We start from the raw sequence: 26543 nt of genomic DNA on the forward strand, positions 1-26543 counted from the left end.
TTCTCGTCAGTCTTCTGCATCCTCAGTCCTCCCCCAGTCCCCCTCCTCCTCCTCCTATTCAGTCCTCCTCCTCAGTTCTCCTCAGTCCTCTTCCTTTTCAGTCCTCCTGAGTCCTCCTGCTTCTCTTCCTCCTGAGTCCTCCTCCTGGGTCCTCATCCTCCTAGGTCCTCTTCCTTCTCCTTCTCCTCCTCCTCCCTCTCAGTCATCCTCCTCAGTCATCCTCCTCAGCTATCCTCCTCAGTACTCCTCAGTCCTCCTCTTTCTCTGTCCTCCTCAGTCCTCTTCCTGAGTCCTCCTCCTGAGTCCTCCTCCTCCTCCTGAGTCCTCCTGGTCCTCCTCCTCCTGGGTCCACCTCCTCCTAGGTCCTCCTGATCCTCCTCAGTCATCCTCCTCAGCCATCCTCCTCAGCCATCCTCCTCAGTACTCCTCAGTCCTCCTCCTTCTCAGTCCTCCTCAGTCCTCCTTCTGAGTCCTCCTCCTGAGTCCTCATCCTCCTCCTTCACCTCCTGAGTCCTCCTCCTGGGTCATCCTCCTCCTAGATCCTCCTCCTTCTCCAATCATACATCTACGTCTACAGTGTCTCCAATGTCTCCAATGTCTCCAAAAGCTTTGTCTCCAATGTCTCAAATGTCTCCATTGTCTCCAATGTCTCCAATGTCTCCAAAAGCTGTGTCTCCAATGTCTCCAATGTCTCCAGGACACGTCTCTGCACCCTATCTTTTCAAAAAAGACAAAAGACATTGGAGACATTGGAGACATGTCACCCCCCCCCCAGTATCCATGTAATCTATTATCTACCAATTTATCCAGTACCTAGGCGTATCCACCAGCTGAGAGCAATCATGTGTTAGGCACGCAGGGTAGTAAGGCATAATATTGCTAATTACTTGATATACAGAGCGCTACAGACTTGTTTAAATGCTTTCCTCTTATCTTCCAATTAACTGAGACACTTCAGCTCGTCTAATTTAGCCATAATTTCAAGGATTGACCGACCCGATCCGATCTACATTTATTTGGTGGTTGGTTGTGGTAGCTCTATAGTTTGCCCATGCTGTAAGCTGTTGTGTACTATATCATTATTTCTTTTCTCTTGCTCTTTCATCTTGTAAAGATGTCGCATATTCGATGTGAAACGAATGATAATATATTATTAGTATTTAATACGGCCCCCAATATGTCGACACTCATGACTCAGCAGCAATACATGTTGTTCAATTCCTTGATTATTGAAGATGTTGCATGATGCCTGATACAGCTCCACTAATCCCATGCTTGCCGAAATATTGGTTTCATGGGAACATTTTAATGAACCTCTAAATTTGTCTGTATGGTTGCTTTTTGCTTTTGTCGACTGTTTACCCATTCTGCCTACATATCCCTGGCCATATCTCTATCTCTATAATAACACGTTGGCATCAGTCTTTTTTCCGGATTATAAATATCATTTGTCGCCATCCTCACAGTCGTACGTAGCTTTTCTTTTGTTTAAAACAGCATGCTGATTTCACTTATTGTATTCAGATTTCACCTCTCAGTTGAACATTTACCACCAGTCAAACGTTTACCATCTGTCACTGCAGAACAATTCATTTTGTACTCCCTTTCGTTACGAATAGCACCAAGGTTTGGTCCAGGGCACATATCATTAGTGAACATATTGCTGCTAAATCTACCGCACTCTCCCAAAAATATTGAATTGTTCTGAACGATATCTCATTAATCTAAGTTTAAGGGACCACTGACCAGCTATAACACCCAATATGGTCAAACCATTCTAGATGATATTCCCAAGATATTACCCATATTGCTCGCACAATATGTGCTCTTTTTTATTCGTTTACTGTACTCAAAACATGGCAGTTAGTCGGGGTGGCTGGACTCTAGCTCACTCTGACTGAGGAATACACCCTACTGGGATTGTTTGTAATCTAATGATAGATTTAGTTAGTGTCAGTTAATGTCATTGTGCAGGCCACTAAAATAGTAGGGTTGTTTGATGGTTGGTGGGCCGGGTTGTTGTCAGTGTCTATTTCAGTGGTAGTTACTACCTCGTCCTGCTACTAGAACAGCTAGTCTTGCTGACAGGGACTCTCTCAGCTTACGTTTCTTGTTAGTATTTACTTAGTTTCATTGATAGAGCTTCCTGATTGGGTACCACTGCATAACATACCCAATCACTGTCACCTGACTGCCAGTCTGACTAGACTTTTGTAGGTATTCAGTCCTTTTTCCGAGAACTGTCTTAAAGTTTCCCACAGTTGTACCCTTCACTCGTGTGTCGCGACGTCAAGACACTACTCCACTAGACATGAAGCACTAGTCATGAAGCACTAGGGAAGCTAGAAGTTGTGTCAAATGGTAGTTAGTCACTAGTTGTGGTTACTGGTTACCCACACAGTGTCATTACGACATTGTGTTATTACTGTGGACCTGTAACTTGTGGTCCATTATCAGAGAGGAAGTATCTGATTTGACAGGTTTCTGCCACTAGTTTGACAGTAGTTGTAGTGTGTTGTCTTGTTGATAATGTTATATAGTGTGTTATAAAGTGCTGTGGGGGGAGACACTGCTGATAGTAGTAGCGCCCGCTAGACGCTTCCATTGTTCATTGAGTAGTCCTGTGTGTTCATTCATCATTCCGTTTAAGTTAGGTATTTTGAGTAGTACGTACATCTTCTTCTTAAACTATTTGTACAGTCTGCAGTTGATCACAATAAGACTGCAGCAACTATTCCTTTTAAAAACTGCTACCTTTTTAGGAGTGCGGTGATATTGTTATGATATTAGTCCACCAATCACCGGACACTTGTCACAGACTCACAGTACTCAACGTTCAATCTAAGGCCAGATTACAACTATCTTTTATTTGCAGCTGTCACCCTTTCTCTTATCCTTGTTCTTTGTTAGGTTGTGCTCAATTGTCAATGAAATGCAAGGAATGTACGCTCCAACTACCTTGCTCTCTGAAGGCGTTTTGATTCGGACCAGTTTTCTATGGTTTCAATATTCGAGGCTCCAGCTCTGTCAGTAGTAGTGTGCGTTGTTAGATTCGTTAGCAGTTAGAACATGACTTAACAATTTGATATGTGCGTGATGATGTTATGATTTCTGAGAGTCTCGGACATGAATAGTGAATTGACACACAACAACTGCGTACTGGTCTCGGCTTCAGAACTATGCGTAGAATGTGTTTAGTTCACGCTCCGCAACTATGTGTAGGAATACTTACAGTTGCTCTATTGGGTTGCATTTGCTGGCACTACTTGATGATATCACCTCTCTCCCGTGTGAGAGAGGAGACCCCCTTACACGACTATCTTCGTTTTCTTTACAATTAAAAAAAAAATCGTGTAGAAGGGAATCTTCCAGTTAAGCCATCAGTTCCAGTAGAACAAGCTAACTCAGGACATTTAGACACTAGTGTCAGTAAAGAAACTTACGAGAACTGGCGCTTGTATATAATATATAGTTTGACATTTCTCTCTCTCTCTCTCTCCCTCTCTCTCTCTCTCTCTCTCTCTCTCTCTCTCTCTCTCTCTCTCTCTCTCTCTCTCTCTCTCTCTCTCTCTCTCTCTCTCTCTCTCTCTCTCTCTCTCTCTCTCTCTCTCTCTCTCTCTCTCTCTCTCTCTCTCTCTCTCTCTCTCTCTCTCTCTCTCTCTCTCTCTCTCTCTCTCTCTGGTGCTTCAAGTGTTGACAAGCTAGTTATGACCCTCATAATGTGTGTCCTGTATAATATTTTGTGCTGCTCAACATCTCGTTTTGTTTGCCAACACACACAATATAATACAGTCCTCTTGTATACTGTTTGTGTCTTAAACACGCTATCTGGTTTTTCTAGACACTGCTGTTTAACCTAGAACCACCACCACGTGGTACAGTTCAGAGATCGGCTCTATTTACTGTCGGAAGTGGTCTCTAATTGGTATCTTCATATATAGCTAGAACAGTTATAACAGTGTTAAACACACAGCTGAATAGGTGTATTATAACAGTGCAACCCCCCGCAGAAAGATTACTGTTATAATACAGGGTCACAGTGTTTACTGCAACTGTCTGTACCATCTCCAGTATACGTACAGGAGTGCCATCTTGTTATAACCTGAGAGAACTGAGAAAATTTTAAAACATTTCTCAGTTCTCTCTGGTAATTTAACTCCGAGGGGTGTGAGGGTAAGGGTGCAGCAGAGAGAGAGAGAGAGAGAGAGAGAGAAAGAGAGAGAGAGAGAGAGAGAGAGAGAGAGAGAGGGCTGGTTTACCAGACAGTATTGGTTTAGTAACCGGTGTATTGTACAGTGTACTGTACAGTGTACTGTACTGAAACTTTATCTCAGGAAACAGCTTGATATTTTAACTTGTCTCCGGTTTTTATCTGATTTCCGAGTGTGTTGTTTGTCATAGTCTGTCAAGCTCAAGTAATTGCTTTGTTGTTCAATCGGCCTCGGTGTTAGTTTGACCTATCCTTTATTTGAATGGCACATTGCTGATCGTTTGCCCTTTTCTTTATTCGAATAGTCCTACCGTATTTGCAATTTGTCCCGCATTATATTTATATCACAGTTGCCACACTCCCACAACACACTAAAGTCACATACTGCTAATACTAACAGTTCACACTAATAAAGCTGAGTGAAGGACGGCCTCCAGCGCCCACAAAATGTCTTCATCCTCTCCCAACATGGTCATGTGGCCCCTCTAACTTAACATGCCATGTTTTGTCACTGTTTCAAGAGACCAGAAGTTAAGGTCTACAATCCCAGAGAGGCTACGTTAGAGTATCTTTACAACAAGGGTGAGTCAGGTCAACTCCCAGAGTTTCTATAATCACTTACAGGGTCGGGTGGGAAGGTAGAGTACTCTTATCGATCATACTAGAACTTTGTCCAATGAGGTTATTGGCAGAGTTCCTAATAAATCTACATATAAATGCACACTCAGCTAATTGTGTAAGATAGTTGGCGAGATCCATAACCCTGAAGGTCTTGGCGGGGCACTGAGTCTCTGGCAAGCCCTTTTTGGACCATGCGAACTTTTACTGAACTACTTTGAAATTGGAATTGGATCAAAATATGGAGTAGTTTTTGGAAAAACATGTGTTTTTTCATTAATTGCATTATTACAGCTTAGAAGTCGTCTCTTCTCTTCTTCTCTTCATCAATCGATTCCATTTCATTCCTGTATTCTTCTCTCTTCTCTCTCATTTCGCTGCTCACTTACTCTTCACTTCTCTCTCTCCCGCCTCTCTATTCTTTCTCTCTCATCCTCTTCTACTCTCCCTCTCTTCTCCTCCACTCCTTTCGTCTACTCCCCTCCTCTCCTCTCTTCTCCTCTTCTCACTCTCTTGGTGCTTCAAGTGTAGCGGACAAGCTAAGATGACTTCAATGGTTCAGCTGTATAAGATTTGTGTGCTACATTCGTTTGTTGCCAACACACACATATAAAAGTCGTGTGTATAGTGTGGTTAAACATATCTGGTTTCTAGTCATTATTAACTGAAACACCATTTTTCTTCAAGTCCTCTTTTCCTTATTTTTATGTGGTACTTAATATATACTCATTTACGTTAAATATTCAGCGATATTTATAATCACCGCAAAATGTATGTTATAACAGCCCGAAATTTGTATTCATATCTCAGAGTGCCATTGTTATCCTGGGACTAGAATGTTTAAAATTTTAGTTCGGAATTTTGGGTGATATTCGAAGAGAAGGAGAGAGAAGAGAGAGAAATTTTACTGGAGAGATTCAAGAATGAGAGTAGAGAAGAGTGAGAGAAGAAATGGGAGGAGAGAGAGTTAGACTTGGCGGAAGAAATTGGGGAAAAAGTTTTCCAGACACTTGGTTTGACGGTGATTTGCGCATGACGTCAAATACTTATCTCAGGAAAAAATTGGATATTTTAAATTTCTCCGTTTTTAATCTGATTCAAGGTGTGTATTTTGATACATTTCATGACAATGCTAAGAATGACGTTGTGCAATCGGTCGGTTCAGTTTAACCTTCCGTATTAAATGCAAATCATTTGATGTTGCTAATCATTAATTAATATACCTACCTCCTGTGCTTTTCGTTTGTATATCACATTTTGCCACAACTTCCAAACACTAAACAATACTGTAATTTAAACAGTGTCAACACCTAATAAACTGTGAGACGTCCAGCCCCACAAAACCTCCCCAAAAATCATTGTGGCCTTAACATCAAACGTTAAGTCAATTTCAAAACCGTCTTAGGTTACATTCCGGAGAGTACTAGAGCACAAAGGTGTAGGCCAAGTCCCTAGTTCTGTAAAAAATCACCACGCGGTAGGTGAGTTTTATACGTCTATAATCCAATGTTTGGGAGTTACCTATAAATCTACTATAATAACCCCAGTAATTGTTGATTGAGAGATCCATATGAAGTGGCGCCTTCTCAACCGAATTAAGTTTTACTGAATTTCCAAGTGATTACAAATATAGTTAGTTTACAACAGGTGTTTTTATTAATCTATTAAGCTAAAGCTTTCTTTACGTTCTTCTTATCAAATCCATTCATAGGGTATTATTAATTACTGAGCATAATACGTTCAATATTAATTATTTATCCAGCCTTGATTTTTACAGGGGATATAATACCAATGTACATGCCCCATGATTTGGGAACTACAAGTCTGTTTCGTAGCTAAGCGGAGAAGATGAAACTGAGCTTCACGTATTTTATCTATATCAACAGTCAACTACGGACGAACCACCGCGGGAAAGGTACTATCATAATCTTTTTTTTTTTTTTTTTTTTTTTTTTTGGTAGGCTGGATTTGCCCCACCGAATATACATTGGATTCATTTGAATAAACCCGTGTATGCAGTTCTGTTCTAGGGCACAAGAATCAAAGTATTCGATTGTGATCTCGGAAGATACGTACGTGTGTAGGGTGTGTTATTAGATTAAAGGTTTAAGTGGTGGTTTGAATGTGGAAAATGTCGCTTGCGAAACCCAAACAGCCGTTTATAGTATCGCTATTAATACTCTTAGGTCCATATTACCCTCCCGCTACCAATTTAACGTATAAGCGTGGTTTGTAAATTTGACACTGAGTGGAGATGTCGTCTGTAAACCCCGAATAAACCAAGTCATTGGAATCAAAAGAAAGTATAATCTACAAAACTCTGGCTCTATTTGGGCCAATAGCCCGGGAAAACATAGTCCGAGAAAGTGTGAGACACCGTCTCCGAATCAACCTCGCCGCAAATTTAAGGTACAAAGCACTTGTCTGATTTAGCGAACGGTGTTAGGCCGGATGTCTTAGGCCAATGTCCACAGTGATGAAAACTTGCACTGCAGTTCTGAATTTTCGTCTAGTTGGTTAACTGAGAGTACTTGTTCGAGTATTTTTGATGTAATGGTTGATGTTATTATGTCCAAGTGTACAATTTAGTGTGTCTGGTACTATTAGTATATTCTACGTGATTCTTTCTAAGCTTTTGGGCTTTAATTCGTTGATCAAAGCGCGTTGATGTTATAAAATTGGGGATTTGGGCAATAAAAGTGATTTAATGGTTGTACCAAATTTTTTTGGCCAGCTAGCTCGCCGTTTTTCATTTACCATCAATCGATGTTATGCGGTTTCCACCCGTGAACCCAAGTTTAACATATATATCCACTTTTAACAGAGAATTAGCTTAATTTTTAACGAAAAGTGTTGATGATAAATGTTCGACATATATCCTTCATCGTTAGTGTTTGTCTGTCAACATCAAGGAAACATATGTCCCTGCTTTACCAGTTGCACATGTCAAGTGTGTTGCAGGAGACGTTCTCTCATTCACTGTCCAGCATAACAATCCGTCAGAAGCGGTTCTATCTTTCTATAAATAAGTTTTCCAGAACCTACCTTGTGAGAAATCCTAATGGGTGTTAAAGCTCATGCAGGGTTTGGCATTGTGCCTGATAAATATTAGATATTATAGTAAAGTACGGGATCTTTTACTTTTTATTAGAATATTCTACATAACCGACAAATTATTATTATTACAATTTCCTTCCGTTACAATAAAAACAATCTCCAGCTCTAAACTATCTAGTGACGTGAGTACGTTGTGAAATTTACAACGTGGCCGGTAGAGCATTATCTTGGATGATTATTGTAATTAAAATAACGCAAATGGTTGGATCCATGCAATTGTCACGATCTAGACGATTGCTTTAAGCCGTAATTTAATTTAATTTGAAAGGAATATTCTAGAAGATTAAATTAGATACCTCAGGAAAGGGGCCTAGGGGTTTTATAAAAAGGCTGCTTTATAAAATGAAATATTTTTTGTATTATTATCGACAAAACCTGTTTTTGAAACAACTCTTACCGTTTACCTGGGTAGAAAGTGGTTTTCTGCAATATTCTAAAAGTGGGCGTAATAACTTAATAAATATCCAGCGGTCGAAACTTGCGTAATAAATATCCAGCGGTCGAAACTTGCCGTAAAGTATTATAATTATAGGATTATTTCTACTTACTAAAATTATAGCCGGCAGTAATGAAGTATAATTATTACTGGATTATTTCTGCTAAAATCATAGACTGCCGTGTTGGCGTAGCCGTTACTAATTTTCGAACTCACCTACCGCACCCATATTTGAGGCATTTTGCCAACCACCACTAACCCAAATATCCCCTGCATTTTGCCATCACCAGTCACCACTAGCCCAAATAAAATATACCTAACATTTCACAACGATAGTTAACCCAACACTCTCCCAGGCGGACATGTCTACATTTCGCTGCCACAGTGGGGGACGTGTCCATGATAGAAGACCTGCTGATCTGCAGTGCAGACCCCACCATCAAGGAGGGCCGAGGACAGACACCTCTCCACTACGCTACCATGCACAATAAAACAGAGGGGGTAGTGGAGATGTTGGTCAAGTACGGAGCTCCAGTGAACCTGCAGGACATCCACCACAACAGTCCGCTACATCTGGCAGCCATGTTTGGGAACCTAGTAGCGGTGAGTCATACCTGCAGTTTAGTGTGCTGTCACTTGTCTCGTGAGATATTATTACACATTCTTTGCTTTCTTCTCTCTCTTTCTGTGTTATTAGAGAAGCCGTTTAAACATGTTATTTCACTTTTTCGTTCGGACTACCTCAGGACAGATGACGGTTATCACTCAACAGCTCAGGGCTCGGTTTTAAGATCCATAACTTCACCACATTAACCTGATTAACTCTCCATTAAAGGAATTAATTGTCCATTATATCCATGTCCGTGACTCTACCCCTAACCCACCACCCTCTGTCAGGTTCGCGAGCTAGTAAGGTACAAGGTGGACATGACGGCTATGAACAGCAGAGGCTTCACACCCATGGACGTGGCGTGTCTCTACGGTCACAGCAAGGTGAGAACTATATCATTATCTAGCACGTGCAACTTTCTATCAGCACGTGCAACTAAAACATTACTGTCGGATTAAAACTACCTGGCATCCTGACATGAGAGAGCAGGAGAGCTGTCTCGCGCCTCAATCCCCTGAAACACGACTAATTACAGCACTTCTCTTGGGAGCTGGTAGTACTTAAAACACCACATATAGCACTTAAAACCCCCTCTGTAGCGTACAAAACCTTGTTTCATCACCAGAACTGTGTCAGAACCACAGTTTAGTAGTTGGGTTAGGAGTAATATTCTCCGGACACCGTGTATGACGTTAACTTAAAACAATTACCAAACGCCGCATGTAATGGGGGAGGGAGGTATAGTTCTTAGTTCCGGAGAACCCCGGTACAGGGGTTCATGCGGGCGAGATACGGGCACAATAAGGTACGGTACCACGTGATACGGACACAGCAAGGTACGGTACCACGTGCAGCTTGTTAACTCGAGTGTTGTGTTGAGAAGGGGGTGGTGGAGATGAAGAGAGGGTTCCATAGTAATTAGCTTTTTAGAGGATTATGAGAATATTTAATTAGTTTTGTTTTTATAACATAATGTAACAATTTCAAGAAGTTCTGATCTAGTTCATTGTGGTTTCATAAGTTTTACCAACCTGTCCGACCTGTTTAAAGATTTGAATACCTAATTTTAACCTCAGACTATTAAATAAGCACGCTGTCCGACTATCTTATCTTGATAATATGTTCGCTATAACAAATAAACTAAAAATGTTGAAATGTTAATGAGGAATGAGTCAGGTGACTGTATGACATACCTCATACCTTGTAAGGAGGCCTGAGAAAAAGTGGGTATCAGGTGAAAGAAGTGTAGTCGGGGGAGACATGAGACAAGCAACAGTACCTCGGTCCGACACTCAAACCAGCCTGTCCAGGATGTTAGAAGGGCTTCTTGTCTGCTACTGAAGGTTTCTTGTCTGCTACTGAAGGTTAAGCTGACATGTTAGACGGCATTATGGGTCTTGTTTTAGAGGAGAACCTGTGGGTCCCAAGCAAGATATTACTTTCCTATAATCAGGTACCTGCTCCTGTCAGTCGTTGTAATGAGCTGGTAAAGTCATCAAACTTGTGGTCTGCAGAAGAAATAGAAAATATAAACACACTTAACTGTAAGTTGTTTCCTTGATATAGTTTAGATGAACAGGAAATAACTAAACCTATATTATTAATGTCTTAATATGACATATTATATCAATCATAATGCAATATATATGACAGAAATTCAATCGAATTAAAGGCTACTGGGTCCAGGTTTCCTTATTAAATTCCTATTATGAAAAACGCTAGGAGCAAAAATTATTAGCCTATAATTATACAGGCCCTAATATAGGTACTAGTGACCTCCGCAATCCGCATTGCCAGAAAATCCTGTAAACAATACCGTTCGTCTTAATTCATTAGTAACAGTCTTAAAACAGTTTCAATACTGAGAGGAGAAAAAAAATGTTTCAACAATTGTTGTACGTGCTTAACGGCCTTCTCAATAGATGTGGCACCGAACTAGATGATAACAATCTTAACACTTGATAAGGGGCGTTGAGCCAGTGGTCCCTTTACCGGTCGTAGATTGAAAGTTCGCGATCCTTCTGCAGATTGGTATCATCACCAAACATATTAAAATCCTTTACATGTTACTCATTAGGCTCTGATTCTACATAATATGCATTGTTCAAGTACTAGTTAATTACGGAATTGCTCTCTTAAGTCCTGGCATGTAATATTGTAGAATGGAATACTCTAGAATGCTGCTGAAGCCTCAATGCTGCGATTCAATTTTGAGGATTGAACTCCACCCTTGCTTCCGTGTTATCAATACATCAAACACTTGATAAGTTTATTTTAAACCAAGGTGTTCAATCCAATGCAGACTGTCCGGTTGTCTTGAATGAAAGATGTGTGAGGGGCGTTCTCTGAAGATGGTTGCTGGGGTGCAGTTCTAGGATTTGTCTGTGCAGGAAGCCTGGGAGTAAACCACTATCTTGTAATATAGACAACAACCACTAAATGTCATCACTCAACGCATTGGGAGGTTTTAAACTTAGTGCTGGGTGCAGTGTACAAACAATATGTTAGTTGCCACTGCTAATTAGCAAGAGATAACTCTGATACTTTTCGTATGGTAGATGGATCCTGAAAAAACACTCAGTAGACACGATAGTGCTCCTACACAAGTAGCGATTGTAAATTTTCGCCTCCAATAATTCGCCAATGATGAATTAGAACTGTTTTATAAATTAAAGCAGTTTGTTGTTGCTTGAGATTAAGACTGAGATTGTAAACAAATAACCAATGAACCATCACACAGTAGTTATTAATAAAGTAGCACGATTAGTTGAATTAACAAGAACCTGATGGCTATTAAGAGTTGCTTATTTAACTTGAATATTAACGAAGCAAATCATCAGCAGCTCACCTCTGACCGTCTCTAAACATGCAGTTTACTTACTAATGTAACTCTCTTATAACTTGTTATTTGTTAATCGTGTGCACTTGTCACTAGTACTGATGACTAACAGTAATAATCATCCTCGCAATAATAACACAACAATAACCTCTCATTCATTACTTCTTACTTCTTAGAGATCACGTACACACCACGCCTCTTAACACCTCTCCCCCTCTCTCTCTCTCTCTCTCTCTCTCTCTCTCTCTCTCTCTCTCTCTCTCTCTCTCTCTCTCTCTCTCTCTCTCTCTCTCTCTCTCTCTCTCTCTCTCTCTCTCTCTCTCTCTCTCTCTCTCTCTCTCTTGTACTCTTGATGTTAAACTGTGCATGTAAAGTATTTGTGTGGTGAAGAGTAAAGATATGTGAGGTGAAGAGTAAAGATATGTGAGGTGGTAGTCAGTAGTACTCACAATATTACATTAGATTAACCTCACTGTGCCACCTGTCACAGGCTCTACAATGTGCTTTTGAGCTGGGGCTCTCTGCTAGATGTGTGAAAATGTGGCGATAATTATATTACTGGTTGCATGTTCGGTGGGTATTGGTTAGCCGTTGAGCTGGAATTGTCGATCGAAGAGGTTAGGTTTGGTAGGTGTGATTGAACTAAAAATTGTAAAAAATTTAAAACTCGTCAAGTGCTAACGCGTGCAATGAACCCATGCTTAAATATAAGTGGTAATAGTTATAGATCTGACAAAAAATGGCAAAATATATTTGGTTACTGAATACTATAATATTATGTGTATGCATTATATTATGCAATATTTTATATAATATAATATAAATATGACCTGCTTTAATATTATAGGCTTCCTATTCTGACGCAAGTCTTCAGATATCAATCACTTGTCATTTTTTGTGACATTTATTAACGTAAGTGACTGTGTCATTGACTCGTTGGCAGTTTATTATTGGCATATGTTGTAATATACTGCCGAGTATGCGAATCAAATACTATACGTGTTGGAGTTCCTGATAATATATTACTTTGCCAATTCGCAGCATTTAAATGTGATTAGAATTTTAAAAGTCTAAAACGGTGCGATTTTTTTCGTAATCTTTGTCGATAAGAGGTGTCAAGACTTATGCACGCTACATATGATTAGGTTGAATACCGTGGACGGAGCTTATTTTTCCTTTGAGAAAACAAATCGTGTCATAGAATAATAATATCCGGAAGTATCCTAAAACGTCTATTTATGAATGCGCCTAATTATCATCTCATTTTAATATGCACACTTTCCTAGAATAAGTTAATTTAAGAGATTATAATATACTTATTCAGAAATAAAGATGCGGCGTGAAAGCTACCAAATTTGATTGCGTGTGATTTTCAGTAGAAAGAGTGAGAACAGAGCGTAGGGTTTAGTCAGTGTTTAATTAAAGCTTGTATTTGGATTCTATAAATAGATTTGGATACTAGTAGGGAGGTGAGCCAGATTTAGTCTGACACGTGACAATGATTAACCTTTCAGCAACCAATCAAATCCCAGAATCACTGTCAGGTCTCATAAAAGATACGATACACCTATCTATCATTATCCAGATCTATAGTAGTATTATAGGTGCTGGGTTTTAAAGGAAACAGGTATTGTTTCATTTTCTGGGCTAAAATTAGATACCAGCATACAATTTGATTGTACAAGAGTTGGAATGTTGGGGATAAGAGGCAGGTAAGAGGCACGGTTTTAAATATTTGTCCTCAAATATTTCATCAACTAAATACCATTTCTTTTGAACTAAACAAAATATGTTCTATGAACTAAACGCCCAAATGTTGACCTCTTAATAGATCGAACTGTCCAGAGTTTGAGTTGGTATAATCTGTATGAGGTATGAGGTATGAGGTGTGAGGTATGAGGTACCCGTTTGTCCGTTCTAAAACTCAGCAACTATTGACACCTCACAAAATAGTGATACAATAACACAATTCCCGGGCCGTGTAAAACCACATTTTCACAGTCTAGCTGAGCAAATCAATGATATTATATAGGGCTCACAGCAGATCACTAGTAATAAATATCGAGTTTCCCAGGAGGCAGTCACACGAAACAAATGTAGGTAGAATTGATGAAGTTTCGAATGAAATGTGGTTGAAATTGATGAGGTTATTAGATCCGGAGGATCATTAACTTATGTGACTCTATTTTCTGTTTGAAACTGAGAATGTCCGTAAACGGCCGAAGCTAAGAAAGAGCTTTCCAATTTACAGCCTGGTCAATGATTTTGAATCATGATATGTCATAATTCGCCTGAACCGAAGTTGAGGTATTCCGTCCAACAACCAATGCAAACCCCAATAAATTCTGAACTTTGTCCATTCTGAAAATGAAATTGATATAACCTATTTACTCTATACTGCAATGCAAGTTTCGCCAGAGATCCATTTATATTATCGTTTTCCCTGACTTAGTAAGTATTCGTAGTATTTCGCAGTATTTCGTACTAGCGATAAAGAAAATACTGCTGTAGAAAGTATAACCTCGGTATACAGTTTATTTTCTGCAATGTACGTAGCAGCATGATAAAACCGTTGTAACACGTAGCTATAGAGATCATTCTCTATGGTCCATTCTCTCTGAGCTCACTGCTCGTCTACAGCAAGCATCGTTTTTAAAATGCCTCAAAAATGGCACTGAAATATCGGAGATTTACGATCCCTGGTCGGCATGCACCGTGAAGTAAATAATACTTGCAAACTAGTGCGTTATCAAGGCCACAAATTCTACGTTACATAAATCATAGATTGATTCAGTAAACCGCACACAGACTCTTAAAATCGAATTTGTGGAAGTAACCCACAAGATTTGGGAACTGTTTTGCTAACGGAGTCGCATAAGAACGTGCCTAACAAACATGAAGAGGCAGCCAGACAGTAAACTTTCTGTACATTTTAGGAATACTACTATCTTACTTTAGGAGTACATTCTGATGACAATTAGTGTTCCGGATACTTTAAATGGAGCTCTATCTGATGTTTAGAGACAGTGTCTCTTCTTTTGTTCTGAAGAGTAGGTTGTGAGTTAGGGTTCTTTAAACAAGATTCAATTACTTTTGTGTTTGGTCACGATTCGTTATTGTTGGACATTCACACCGTCGCGTAAATTTGTTTAAAACGATACTCTAAACTTAAAATTTTAAAACCAAGTGGCAAAATTCTAAGATTAACAACCAGACAAGAACTCGTAACTTTTACAACAACGTTTGCGTTTTCCTGTAATTAGATCTCCCTTCTTACATATTTTAGCCTATTTATTTAAGAACAGCAAGCACTCTACAACAAATGGATTGAAAACCCACTAAAATTAAAGCAATTAACTGTAAGTTGTGTATTAACAACTAATTAATTACCAATTAGCAGCTCTTTTTAACACTGTCTCCCCCAGGTAGCAGCCCTGTTCCTACAGACTCACAGCAGCGTTCTCCTAACTATGGGTACAGTAGCTGCTCGACACGACAAGACTCAAACTACTCCTCTACACCTGGCAGCTCGTAAAGGACACACGGACACATGCTTGTGAGTAAAATACTGATTAGTTAATTAATTACTAATTATCTGGACTTATCCAAACACCGTTTCCAGATTAGCATGCCTCCTAGTTGTAGAAACTTCTAAACCTGTGGTTTTTTAATAAGAACCTCCTTGAAACTTGGAGAACTGCTTGTAGAAGTGCTTGTAGAATGACCACGTTCTGACCTGTGAAGTACTCTGGTAGAGTTACACTACACGCAGCTTGCTGAGTTGTAGTGTGACTTTGTCTTTGTCATGTTAATTCATCATGTTGCGTGAAAAGCTGTACTAAGTTTCACAATCTGTAGTCCGACCAACCGTGACAAGACGGCCAGGTTAACTCCTACACACTAGTCTCGTAGTGTGAGATGTGTGTAATTCAGTTGGGAAATGTGAGACATAGTCTACCAGATGGGTCTAGACTCTAGAAATATGAGGAATAAATTGTTTTATACTTTTATACTGGGGATATTTTAGTATTTTATTCGGGGTTAAGATGAAGATACTTTTAATGCATTGAAAGGTGTAATTAGTTAATAAACTAGATGCGATAGTAACCAGAGCCGTTTTGTAAAGCATTTAAACATAAGTTTTAAACGTAAGTTTTAAAGTTTTAACATTTCCTCTGAGACCATTATACTTGGTTCTCAAGAACTTCTGACAGTATGGGAAGTAACACTTCTGCCAATCCATAATATCTTGTATTACGTTAATACATCAGCGTCAGTTATCAATAATCATGACATAGAATCTGCATATATTATAATACTATTATCCTATTATCATCGTTCTGAATAATTCGTCCTCATTGTAATCTGATAAACATTATCAGCAAATGTATCACATATAACATATAAAGGAAATCACATAACAACATCATAATTTAATTCACCTTTAAAGCATTAACCGAGGTTTAGACATTGTTCCTAAATATGTGGGGTTAGACGAAGCCAGTTAAAGTGCTGAGTGACATGTAATATTTTGATACAATTACTCATCACTCTCTCATGTTCTGACATGTGCTGCTAATTAGATTTCCCTGTGGAGTTGACCGTCCGGAGCGCTTTTTAAATTTCTAGCTGATGGTATGGTGTGTTTTGGTAGGCTTGCTTCCAACACTATAAATAGAAGCACTTTTAAATTTATCTGCTCTTTGTAGTACACAAAGAGCAGATAAATTTAAAAAGAGAAAAATGAAATAGAATTTAAAAAATTACAATCGTTTTTCTATCGCTATTTTGAGTTTTGAAAGCTTGCCTTAAAAAGTACAGAGTTTGTACTTTTTAAGGCAAGCTTTCAAAAGTCAAAATAGCAATAGAAAAACGATTGTAATATTTAAATTCTATCTCATATTACATTGTTTCCACGGAGTAAGATTACAGAAGACATATAACATTTCTTCAGAATATAATTTTTACCACAAAATAAAAACTCAGCCTAGATTATCTAAAATCCCTGCAAGATATTTCAAGAAGTCAATTCTATGAACTAGAGGTTCCAGAGGCATATTTTGAAAAATAAGATGATTTAAAAGTTTAAAGGTGATTATTTCTGTTTGTCCCCTTCAAAAGACTAGCTGGTATTTGCCAGGTTTCCCAAGGAATGAGGGCCCAGGTGCATATTTATTACGGATATAACAACCACGGAAGTTGGCATTGTTTTGCAGAGGGTTTGCCAACTGAAGCCTTATCGGAATGTGCACAGTTTGGTTCTACTTCAGACCGCAAAACATCTTACAACCTGAGTGAACCGGGCCCGATCATGTGACAAAGTAAAGCCATATTATAACACTGATACTACCTGTGGGTACCAGGCTGGAAGTGTTGTCATTATTCACAGTTGTAACTTGTTAAAGGTTAGTACTAATCTCACAGTACTAACAGCTTCTTGGAACCTATCTCAGGAGCTGTACGCAGTTTGGGCAGCTTTTGACTTATTTCAGTCGTGAAGATGGGACCGAAATACTGTTACATCCTCATTTTCAAAATATCACTGGCGTCAAAACTATATCGTGACTTGATCGTATTTATGTATCAAAAGGACTAGTAAGTTTGTAGAGTTAGAAAATTCGATTCCAAGAGTAAAGACGTAGAAAATTAGATTTCAAGAGTCAAGATGTATCTGTTCCCTCGTCAGTCGTGACTCTGTGTTACATGTCTAAGATCTGCTAGGTTGCACAGAGTTTGAGGTAACTCTATTACTTGTAAACGGACACAACACCATTACAAATCTCCTGAACCTTCTGTTGGAAGCAGCGTACACCAGGGGATTACAGCTGATATTCAGTCCTAACGAACACATGAGGAACACTTGGAACCAGGCAGGAGGGGTACTGTCCGCTACCAGGAACCACACCGCCATTACAATCACCGGCACATAAGACAACACGAACAACCACGACACCGCACTCAGAACTGCCAGGGTTTGTCGTGGTATTCCCCGTCCCACTTTCCGGCGTGTTACCCACACTATCACCACTATGGAGAGGTTCACGGAGAGGATGAGGAGGAGGGGGAGGCCCAGTAATGTGGCTATGTAGAACATGGTGAAGGTGCTGTGTGGACGTCCGGGGAACATGTTGCTGGAGAAACACTGGATGTTCTGTGCGTCAAATGATACTGTTAGTTCCCCTCCGGCTTCTGGGAGGTGGGTGGGTTACAGACGTTCGAGAACTGTATCATCTACATAAATACATCTGCTGTCACTATATCATCTACATAAATAAGTAAATAGTAAAAACCTATACTGTTATGATACACAATTCTTACTTAATGTTTTATAACACGAGCTAAATACTTCGTGTATGTTTTAAAAGGAAGGAAGCCTTACAGGCGGAAACACGAGTTAAGAAAAGTAGCTGAACAGTATTACCTGCAATTCCGGCTGAGATTAGGTATACGGGAAGTATGAGTGATATCATGACATTTACAGCTGATATAATGTAGATGATATTAGTGTTCAGAACACCGGGACTCCGCTTTACTATCATCCACATTTTGTACACTGAAGTAGAGTGATTCAGCATAGTTTTCACTTTCATCACATTGTAGTAGGGCGGTTACTTGGTGACAACATTATATCATAATAGATATTAGTAGTACAGCAGTAACATCTAACTTTTCAAAAAAAATATTTACAAACAAATATGCATCAATAGTGTAAAACAAACCTGACGCAGTTAGGATGACCATGACGTCACAATGAAGAGGTGAAATAAAGAAAACTCCCACAAAACCGCAAATCTCACTTCCAAGAGCCCACCTTTTAGTCACCAAGGTGACGAACATGGGCAGGTATATGAGAACATTAGCCACAATATCGGACACAGCCAGGAGGTGGACTAGAACGAGGGAGGCGGTGTCCAGTTGGAGGGCTCCGTGTTTAAGAGAACTGTAGAGAACGAAGAGGTTGCCCAGGATTCCGAGCAGGAGGACGAGGAAAATGTAGATTGAGAGGATTAGGTGAGATGTGTCTGTTAGCCCTGCTTTAGTCATGAATTCAGAGCTGTGGTCGATGCTGCCCTGGTCGACATGGAAAATTGCCGACAGAGTTTTCATTGTGCTTGACAATAGGACGGTTTAAGAATAAATACTATAATTTATAAAACAAGTTCCGTCTTAGTTCACAATAAGCTGAGCTAAGGCAAGGTTATCGCTGTAAACTCAGCTCAGTACCTTTACCAGTGCACACTAGTTAGTGCACCTGCTCGACTGAAATATAAATAAATATAGATTAAGGTCAAAAGCGGGCCGCAAATCATTTATAATATGTTGAAAGTACTTAATATGATATGCTTAATGCTTTACCCATTGCATCTGCTGCTGGAGAATTATAGAATTATCATTTTCTACAATTTTATGATCTTCACTTTTAATAATGATCTGAACTGCACAATGGCTTTGCTTAATTCTCTCCACAACGGTAAAAAGAAACAGAATGTGTGACTAGCGAACAACGAGCGGGAGAAAAAGAGTTGTACTATCATACTCATAGTATTATGGCCTTCTGGAGATTCTATGGTTTTATAATCCTAGCCAGCACCGATCGAATCTAGCAGCTGTTGCACAAATTTTAGCTTTAAAGCTAAAACAATGACACGCCTAGTCAAATACTATACCTTATCCTTCACTCTTAAATCAAAATTATACTGACCAGTAACCGCAAACAACGAACACTTTACCACTCACTTCCGGACTAGAGATCCCACTAAAATAGATCATGTAAATCTGCTAGAGGGTTAAAACATGGATAATGAGTATAATACCAGGCTGCACGTGCACGGTGCGGTGCACGTGCACGGTGCACCTTTATTATAGCTGTTGTTAAAATTTATAGTCCAGTCACCCTTAGTATTAATACGGTTATATAGTTTGTCAAAGTTCGAGACTGAGCGCAAAATGTTGGTCAGAGACTTACCAGGCTATCACTCAAAAGGAAAACTCAAAAATTCAGACTAACTGAACAATGTCCCCCTGGTCATGTCTAAACGCGATTTATTATTCACTTATTCAAGTAATCACGACCTGTAATCAGAGTTTAGGATTTCAAAAGGATTCTCCCTCGAACAAATTAAAGAATATTCGCGTCAAGTTGTCCTAATTGGAAACACCATGTTCCATATTAATAAGTGTAACAATGGCCATGGTGGCAACGTCACATTCCCCTCGCACGTATGTGTTTATTACTCTCCCATTTAGCTGGCCACCGCTCTGATCCAAGGTCCCCTGGTCCCATTTTGCTTACACGTCCCATTTCTTCCTTACTCCGGCTTCGGTTGAGTAGATTCTATTGTACTCTTGATGCTGCCTCCTGGAGCACATGTACTGTAAATAATCCAGGTTTACATGCTGTATAATACCCTGTAGATTATTATGAGATTACACCGTGTATTATACACCTGACATGTTATTAGGGTAATTACACTGTCCAAGTGTCCCATATAATACATCAGATCTCATAAATATAGAGTGATAATTACCTTGCCTCGTCCCCTTATTCCCTAGAGAATTACACTGCTTGAACCCGTGTGTTTAGAATGTAACAGAAGGTACTGGGGCTTGGATCTGGATTTGTCTTCTGGGCAGAAACGATTAATGATAGTTCAATAGTTTAGCTAATGGTCTGTTAGTTTTTGGAGGAGTAGACTTGATAATTACGGTACGACGATTCATATTCTGTAACGTGCCACAATAATGTAATTATATTCATTATACCAAGATCAAGAACTGCCGCAAGGAACGCTGTATCCCTTAATGCGCTGTAGTCAGCATGGTGTAGCAGTTGTATAGCAAGTAGCCACATTAAATGTATCAAAGTATCAAGTCTGTCCCATGCGTTGTAGCTAAACAATTCTCATTGTTTCATATGTTAAAACATTTACCAGTTACATCAATTCTAACTTCTAGGGCTCAGAGTTCATTTCGTCAATTTGAAGCATTGTCCTTTATACACATATTTCCATCATTAGTCAATTACCCTTTATCCAATTATTTCCACTCATAATTTACAACTTTCGTGCAAACAAACAAACATTCCTTCCTGTTTTGCCTCACAGCTAGATATTGAGCGAGGATGTTACATTGTTTGTCACATACACAGGTTCACCACAATACTAACAATTGGCTATTGTAGAGAATGTAGGATGTAATATTTTGTTCGCATGTTTCCACATTATTCTGATACGGAAACAGCGTCTAGAGCACATTCCTTAGAGTGCTTATATTTATCACATAAAACCAGAACCCGTCTAATGTGTTAACTAATTAAATTCTTTACCCTGGAAGTGTTACTTCCACTTTATACACCACGTGTGAAGTTTTTATGTCCCACGTGAGAAGCGCCCTAACTGTAACTTTATGCATCATATTTTCAGAATGCTGCTGAAACACGGGTTTAACGTAAACAGAGAAAGTACGAGCGGTACTGCACTCCACGAAGCAGTCCTTCACGGCCGACTGGAAGTGACCCAGCTGTTGTGTGACCACGGCGCGGACGTTACCATTAAGAACGTGCACGGACAGACACCATTACACGTGGCGCAAAAACTCAGTGCTGCTCACTCTGCTGATAAACTCGCTGCCATCATTTTGAGTGAGTAAATTGTCATTTACCATGTCCATACCGACACTAACTTGAATTTGTGGCCAGTTGGATTTGTCGAACTGTAATTCGCTTTCAGTTGTTTCTTTAAAATGCTTTTCCTCCGGTAGTTAGCTGCTCCTTCACCATCACTTTCGTTAATTAGTTGATAATTAGACGATAACCAGCAGGTATCAAGTAGTGGTATCAAGTGTCCGCAACACACTCACATTTAGGCCGAGTGTTCTCTCTGCTTACACCGGAAATTACTTATTACCACCCTCCAATCCTTGCAAAAATAGCTAATGAGTCAGCCAAGCAATCAATACGGATACTTAGTGGTAACATTGATCACCATGCTAATTTCTCAACTACGCCTCATTCACCATCGATGAAAAGAGCTTTTTACCATTAGCTCCTCCATGCTTAATAGTAAGATGTAATGGTGAAATGTACTGGTGGCCGGTCTGAAGTATTTGTCATGCTTTGTGAATCTGAGAGCCTGTAGTAATTGAATTAACACCTTTATAATCTGATCTTTGATGATATCGGCGAGAATCTGTGTTAAATAAGCAAACAATGGGTTGTGTTTCAGTTTCATGTGTAATGCGGAGTTAGTTGTAATTAGAACCGGTCTTGATTTCACAGTGTCTAATCTTGAATATATGGCATATTCAGTTTTAGAAATTAGAATCTGATTATTATACAGAATTTAACGTCCTTGTAAAAATCTGTGATACATTTTTATTTGAATTTGACGCCGAAATAATAATCGTATCGATTTCCCAGAATATTCGAACCAAGAAGCGATGGTGGGACAAGCCATGGAGGAATGTATTCCAGAGCAGCTGACGGATTTGGACGTGAAACATGGAGAACTTGTACACATCATAGCCAAAAATTCTGATGGCAGGTGGCGATGTTTCGTTGTTCGTAAGCAGGTGAGAAACCTTCTTCTATCTCTCGAGATTGAGCCCCTTTGTGAGCCTAGTGAGTACAATGAGACCGCTTCTGAATACACATTGAGATGCAATTGAGGCTCATTAATGGAGCACATGATAAAGTAATTAGGTCGTTAGGGAGCGACCTTTAAACACTTCGGGTCTTCTGGCTGGCGTAAGCGTACGCGGCGGAAACAATTTTAATATGAACATCAGCGCAAAACTGTTGTTTTACCGCCGCGCCGCGCACAAATTAAATTGATCAAATTTATCGATCGACTCTACTTACATCGATTGACCTGGTACAAAGATCCCGTCGCATTGTTATCATTTATCAAAGGACCAAAGGATTTGTTGGTTTTGTCATCAATAATTTAATCAAGTTGTACTAAAACCGGCAATAGGCGACCACACGCTGCACCATAAATGTGTGTTGGACGCCTCAAGTGCACGGCAAATCAGACCATGCAGTATTAGTCATAATAGAAGGTTGTGCTAACCTCAAGTATGTACTCAAGTACGGAGCACCCCTAATATTTCTCACATGCAACGGACAGTTTAAATCCACTCCCAAACTTCTTATTCTCTCCTCGATGTATTTTTTGTGATGAGTTCATTGAACTTGGAACATCTGTCATATACCGGTATTCATCACCTATCACCGTAGTCAGCCCCTCCCTCACTTTTTCAATTTCAGGTGCAGAAAGTTGGTCACGTGCCTTGGTTCAAGTTGGAATTATTGAGCAGCCTCTGCAAGCCTGCCACCTACAGTCAGTCTCCGAATTTAAACTGAATAGAGTAAATTCCTAATAACCTGCTAAAAAAAGTATTTATAACATAACGTCTCCCTTATGAGCTCACGTTTAAAATCCAATAAAAAGTATATATATATCTAAAATATCTTTTTCCCCAAGTGAGAGCATCATCTCAAGTATTGTCGGAGAGAAATATATCTCACTATGGCAGTCTAGTTGGAAGTCTCTACAGTCTAGCCTCTGACTACCCGGCTATCCCTGGCAACGAGAGACTGCACTCTGTGTAAGTACTTGTAGAGCTGTCAGCCTATTAAACTGTGACCGTCATGGCGGGACGTTTTACTTGTAGTATGAAGCGTAGGAAGCTCATACAGCTAAGTCGGTCAATTTTAGACGAGATGTTTTTTTAAAGCAAGAATTCTCAGTTATATCATCAAACTCCTGGCATAATGAATCTGTAAGTTCTGTGTAATAAAAACATTAGAATTTGTGTCCCACTTCTTGATAAAAGTGTGTGAATATTTTGTATATATTTACATAAGATAAGGTGGGGTATTGTCGCACAGTCAGGAAAGCAATGAACATGTTCACTAGATTTAACTATTCAAAGATGCAAACTTCCTTTGTGTCATGTAGTAGAAGTAACTATCGGTTAGAACATCCCCTAAACTAATTTCACCACAGAGCGGTAAATGGAGTAAGTGTTACGGAACAGACTGCTCGCCTTCTCGCCACGCCCGATGTTGTCGTGTCTTACGAGGACGCGCAGGCCCAACTCTACGAGTGGCTGAATATGATCGGTCTCGGTCACCATCTCAGCTCCTTCCTGGATACTGGATACGATTCTCCTGTCCTTCTGGCTGGTATAACAGAAGCGGTATGTTGACGGGTTTGAATGATATACCTATGTAATAATCTTACTCTGCTCTAGCTTAAACATATAATTGACACATAGGCGCCACAAATGGTCGCCACTTGTTTCTTTTCATGGCAAAATCTCTAAGTTTGAAAGGTTCCTTGAAATTTCTGGCATTAATAAGTTGAATAAATTACTATGATGTCGACTTTTTGTATCCTTAACCCTAACGTCATTCGTCAGAGCATCATTTAGAGACGAAAATACATATTTTAGCCTTAAAGTTTGGTGGCTTCAATTTTGTTGTGAGGTTTATTCTGGTGGATGCGATGTTGTTTCTCAGAATACAAAACTTACGATATCGTAAACACGACAGGAATTGAAGCACGTGGGTATAACGGACGCTGAGCAGAGACGCCTACTCATGAAATCTGCCAGCTGTCTGCACGAAGACAACTACCTCCTCGTAGCTAACCCAGAATCTGTTGAAGACTGGCTCGGAGCGCTCGGTCTCTCCACCTACAGTGCCCAGTTCTCCCACGCAGGATATGACTATCTTGGTGATATGACCCGGATGACACCTACACTTCTGATCAAGGTTGGGGTGACTAAACCTGGTCACAGAACTAAGATCTTAGCAGCAGGAGTAGGATTACAAAAGTGGATCTTGGAACACCCTCTTCCTCCTAGACCTGGTACGGATGTTCTTAAATAAATCCCCTTTTTAAATATTCATTCGAGTGATTTGTTGTTTAACTTAAGTTTGATCTTTAATATTTGTATTATTTGATCTGTAATTTAATTATTATTTCAGAAAAACTACGACCTCGCAAACCTGCTAGATCTATCTCCAAGAACTCGAACTACTCATTTGACACGGGAACCCCTCCGCTCTCCGCTGGCCTCCGACTTCAAGACGAACCTATATGTAGTTCATACTGGGAAAGCTATACGACAGATGATAATTCTCTGCGTGAAGAATCTGTCGAAGATCCTTTGCAAACCAGCAACTCTTTCAATTGCGACAATGGCGATAGGAACTTAGCTGACAAATCTTTCGCCCCGTCTGTGTCGACCAATCCTTTCGATACCGATGATGAAGATCTTGCTCTGTAAGTTCATTCTTTCATCTTTTAAATGTTTTGTCGATCCTACTCATTGAAAAATATGAGATTTTACCGTCCATTCTTTACATAAATTAGTTAAGCTGAATTAGCCAGCTCTTTTTCGATGACCATTATTAATCAAATGCACCTTTTTCTCAATTTAAGGGACTGAATATTTTATCTACTCTGCAGAGAACTCACGTCGACGATAAAACCAAAGCGTAAAAGCAAGCCCACTGACGATGGTATAAGCACCATTCAGCGGGAACGTATATTCACACTCGAACGACGGGCCACAGCCACATCACCTGATACACTGTTACGTAAAGCTCCTGCAATATCTCCCGTCTCTGATGAAACGCCCCCGGTCTCACCAGAACCTCCCCTCTCTCCAGAGCGTCCTCTCTCGCCAGGAGAGACCCGCTGGAACAGTGAGGATATTCTGGGCAGCAGTGCACACAACGTGTCTTACGCTGGGTCGGGCGCGTCTAACACGAGCAGCGATATTATGGTTCACGCGGAGAAGAGAGGCAGTTCAGAACATCTGGACCCGATCAGTCCACCTCCTAAGACAGAGTGTGAGGAGGAGGACAGTCTTCAGGACTGTGTGGATCTTATCAGGGATCCTAGCCCTGCCACCTCTGATCATAGCAAGGTGATTAGCATTATTTAAAAGTCTTCATCGCGGGAAACTTTAATTTCGCGTTAATCCATATTGGGTCGTTAACGTTGGTGAAGTGCTAGGGTTCATTGATTATAAGCGGGGTTATGTGCATAATGCGCTGTTAGATATTCTCTCCTGATTGGTTTGTGCCACTCTGACCTAGACTATTAGATTAGTTTAGATTAAATAAAGCCACATACGTGAACTATAATTCGATTTTTTTTATTGATATGCGGTTTAGTTACGATCGAACCCGTAATATATAACTTATTTGCAGCGCAATTCGTTGCACATATCATCGCCGCCCTCTCCAAAAGGATACTACGAGACAGACATAATTCCAATCTCTAATCCTGATGAGAAGGACAAAGAAAATATTAACGTCATAATGTAAGTTTACCAATTCTTGGGACCAACGGTTTAGAGACTCCTCACATTTTCGTCAGAACTTTTAATTATTTTATCTACAATATCTAATTCTAATTAAAAATAATTGCAGAAATCCTGCAAAAGTTTTAAAGAGATCCGTTACTGAAAGTGCCGTTATTGGCCGGAAAGAGTCCCCTGAAGATGATATCTGTGGTAAGAATTGTTTAATTTTTATGATTCACTTCTTCTTGACATGATCATGAATAGAAGAAGAGAAATTTTGGGAATTTGAAAATTGAAAAATCTTTAACATTTTAAGTGACCAGAATTGGATATTTAATATTTATGGCAGTTTCCATAACGGTCGGTATATATAGTACTCCGCCCTACACCT

At 39.7% G+C, this 26543-nt stretch overlaps 1 protein-coding gene across 5 annotated transcripts in view; it reads left to right on the top strand.

Moving 5' to 3' along the window:
• LOC134825883 (uncharacterized) overlaps nt 1–26543 on the top strand; it is a 52340-nt gene that overhangs the window by 17139 nt on the left and 8658 nt on the right. For 2 of the 5 annotated variants that reach the window (XM_063838069.1, XM_063838071.1), the window contains exons 2-15: nt 6664–6743; nt 8738–8984; nt 9279–9374; nt 15256–15386; nt 21253–21470; nt 22248–22399; nt 23097–23169; nt 23314–23437; nt 23839–24031; nt 24387–24705; nt 24825–25122; nt 25309–25771; nt 26058–26170; nt 26280–26362. In XM_063838069.1, the coding sequence (XP_063694139.1) occupies nt 8781–8984; nt 9279–9374; nt 15256–15386; nt 21253–21470; nt 22248–22399; nt 23097–23169; nt 23314–23437; nt 23839–24031; nt 24387–24705; nt 24825–25122; nt 25309–25771; nt 26058–26170; nt 26280–26362 (2467 nt within the window). In that variant the 5' untranslated portion in view covers nt 6664–6743; nt 8738–8780. Of the gene's footprint in view, nt 1–4225; nt 4793–6663; nt 6744–8737; nt 8985–9278; nt 9375–15255; nt 15387–21252; nt 21471–22247; nt 22400–23096; nt 23170–23313; nt 23438–23838; nt 24032–24386; nt 24706–24824; nt 25123–25308; nt 25772–26057; nt 26171–26279; nt 26363–26543 lie in introns of those variants that run through there. The other 3 variants (XM_063838068.1, XM_063838070.1, XM_063838072.1) reach the window with 3 other exon arrangements.

Source organism: Bolinopsis microptera, chromosome 1 (assembly GCF_026151205.1).
Source record: "Bolinopsis microptera isolate Bmic1 chromosome 1, MBARI_Bmic_1.0, whole genome shotgun sequence".
NCBI lineage: Eukaryota > Metazoa > Ctenophora > Tentaculata > Lobata > Bolinopsidae > Bolinopsis > Bolinopsis microptera.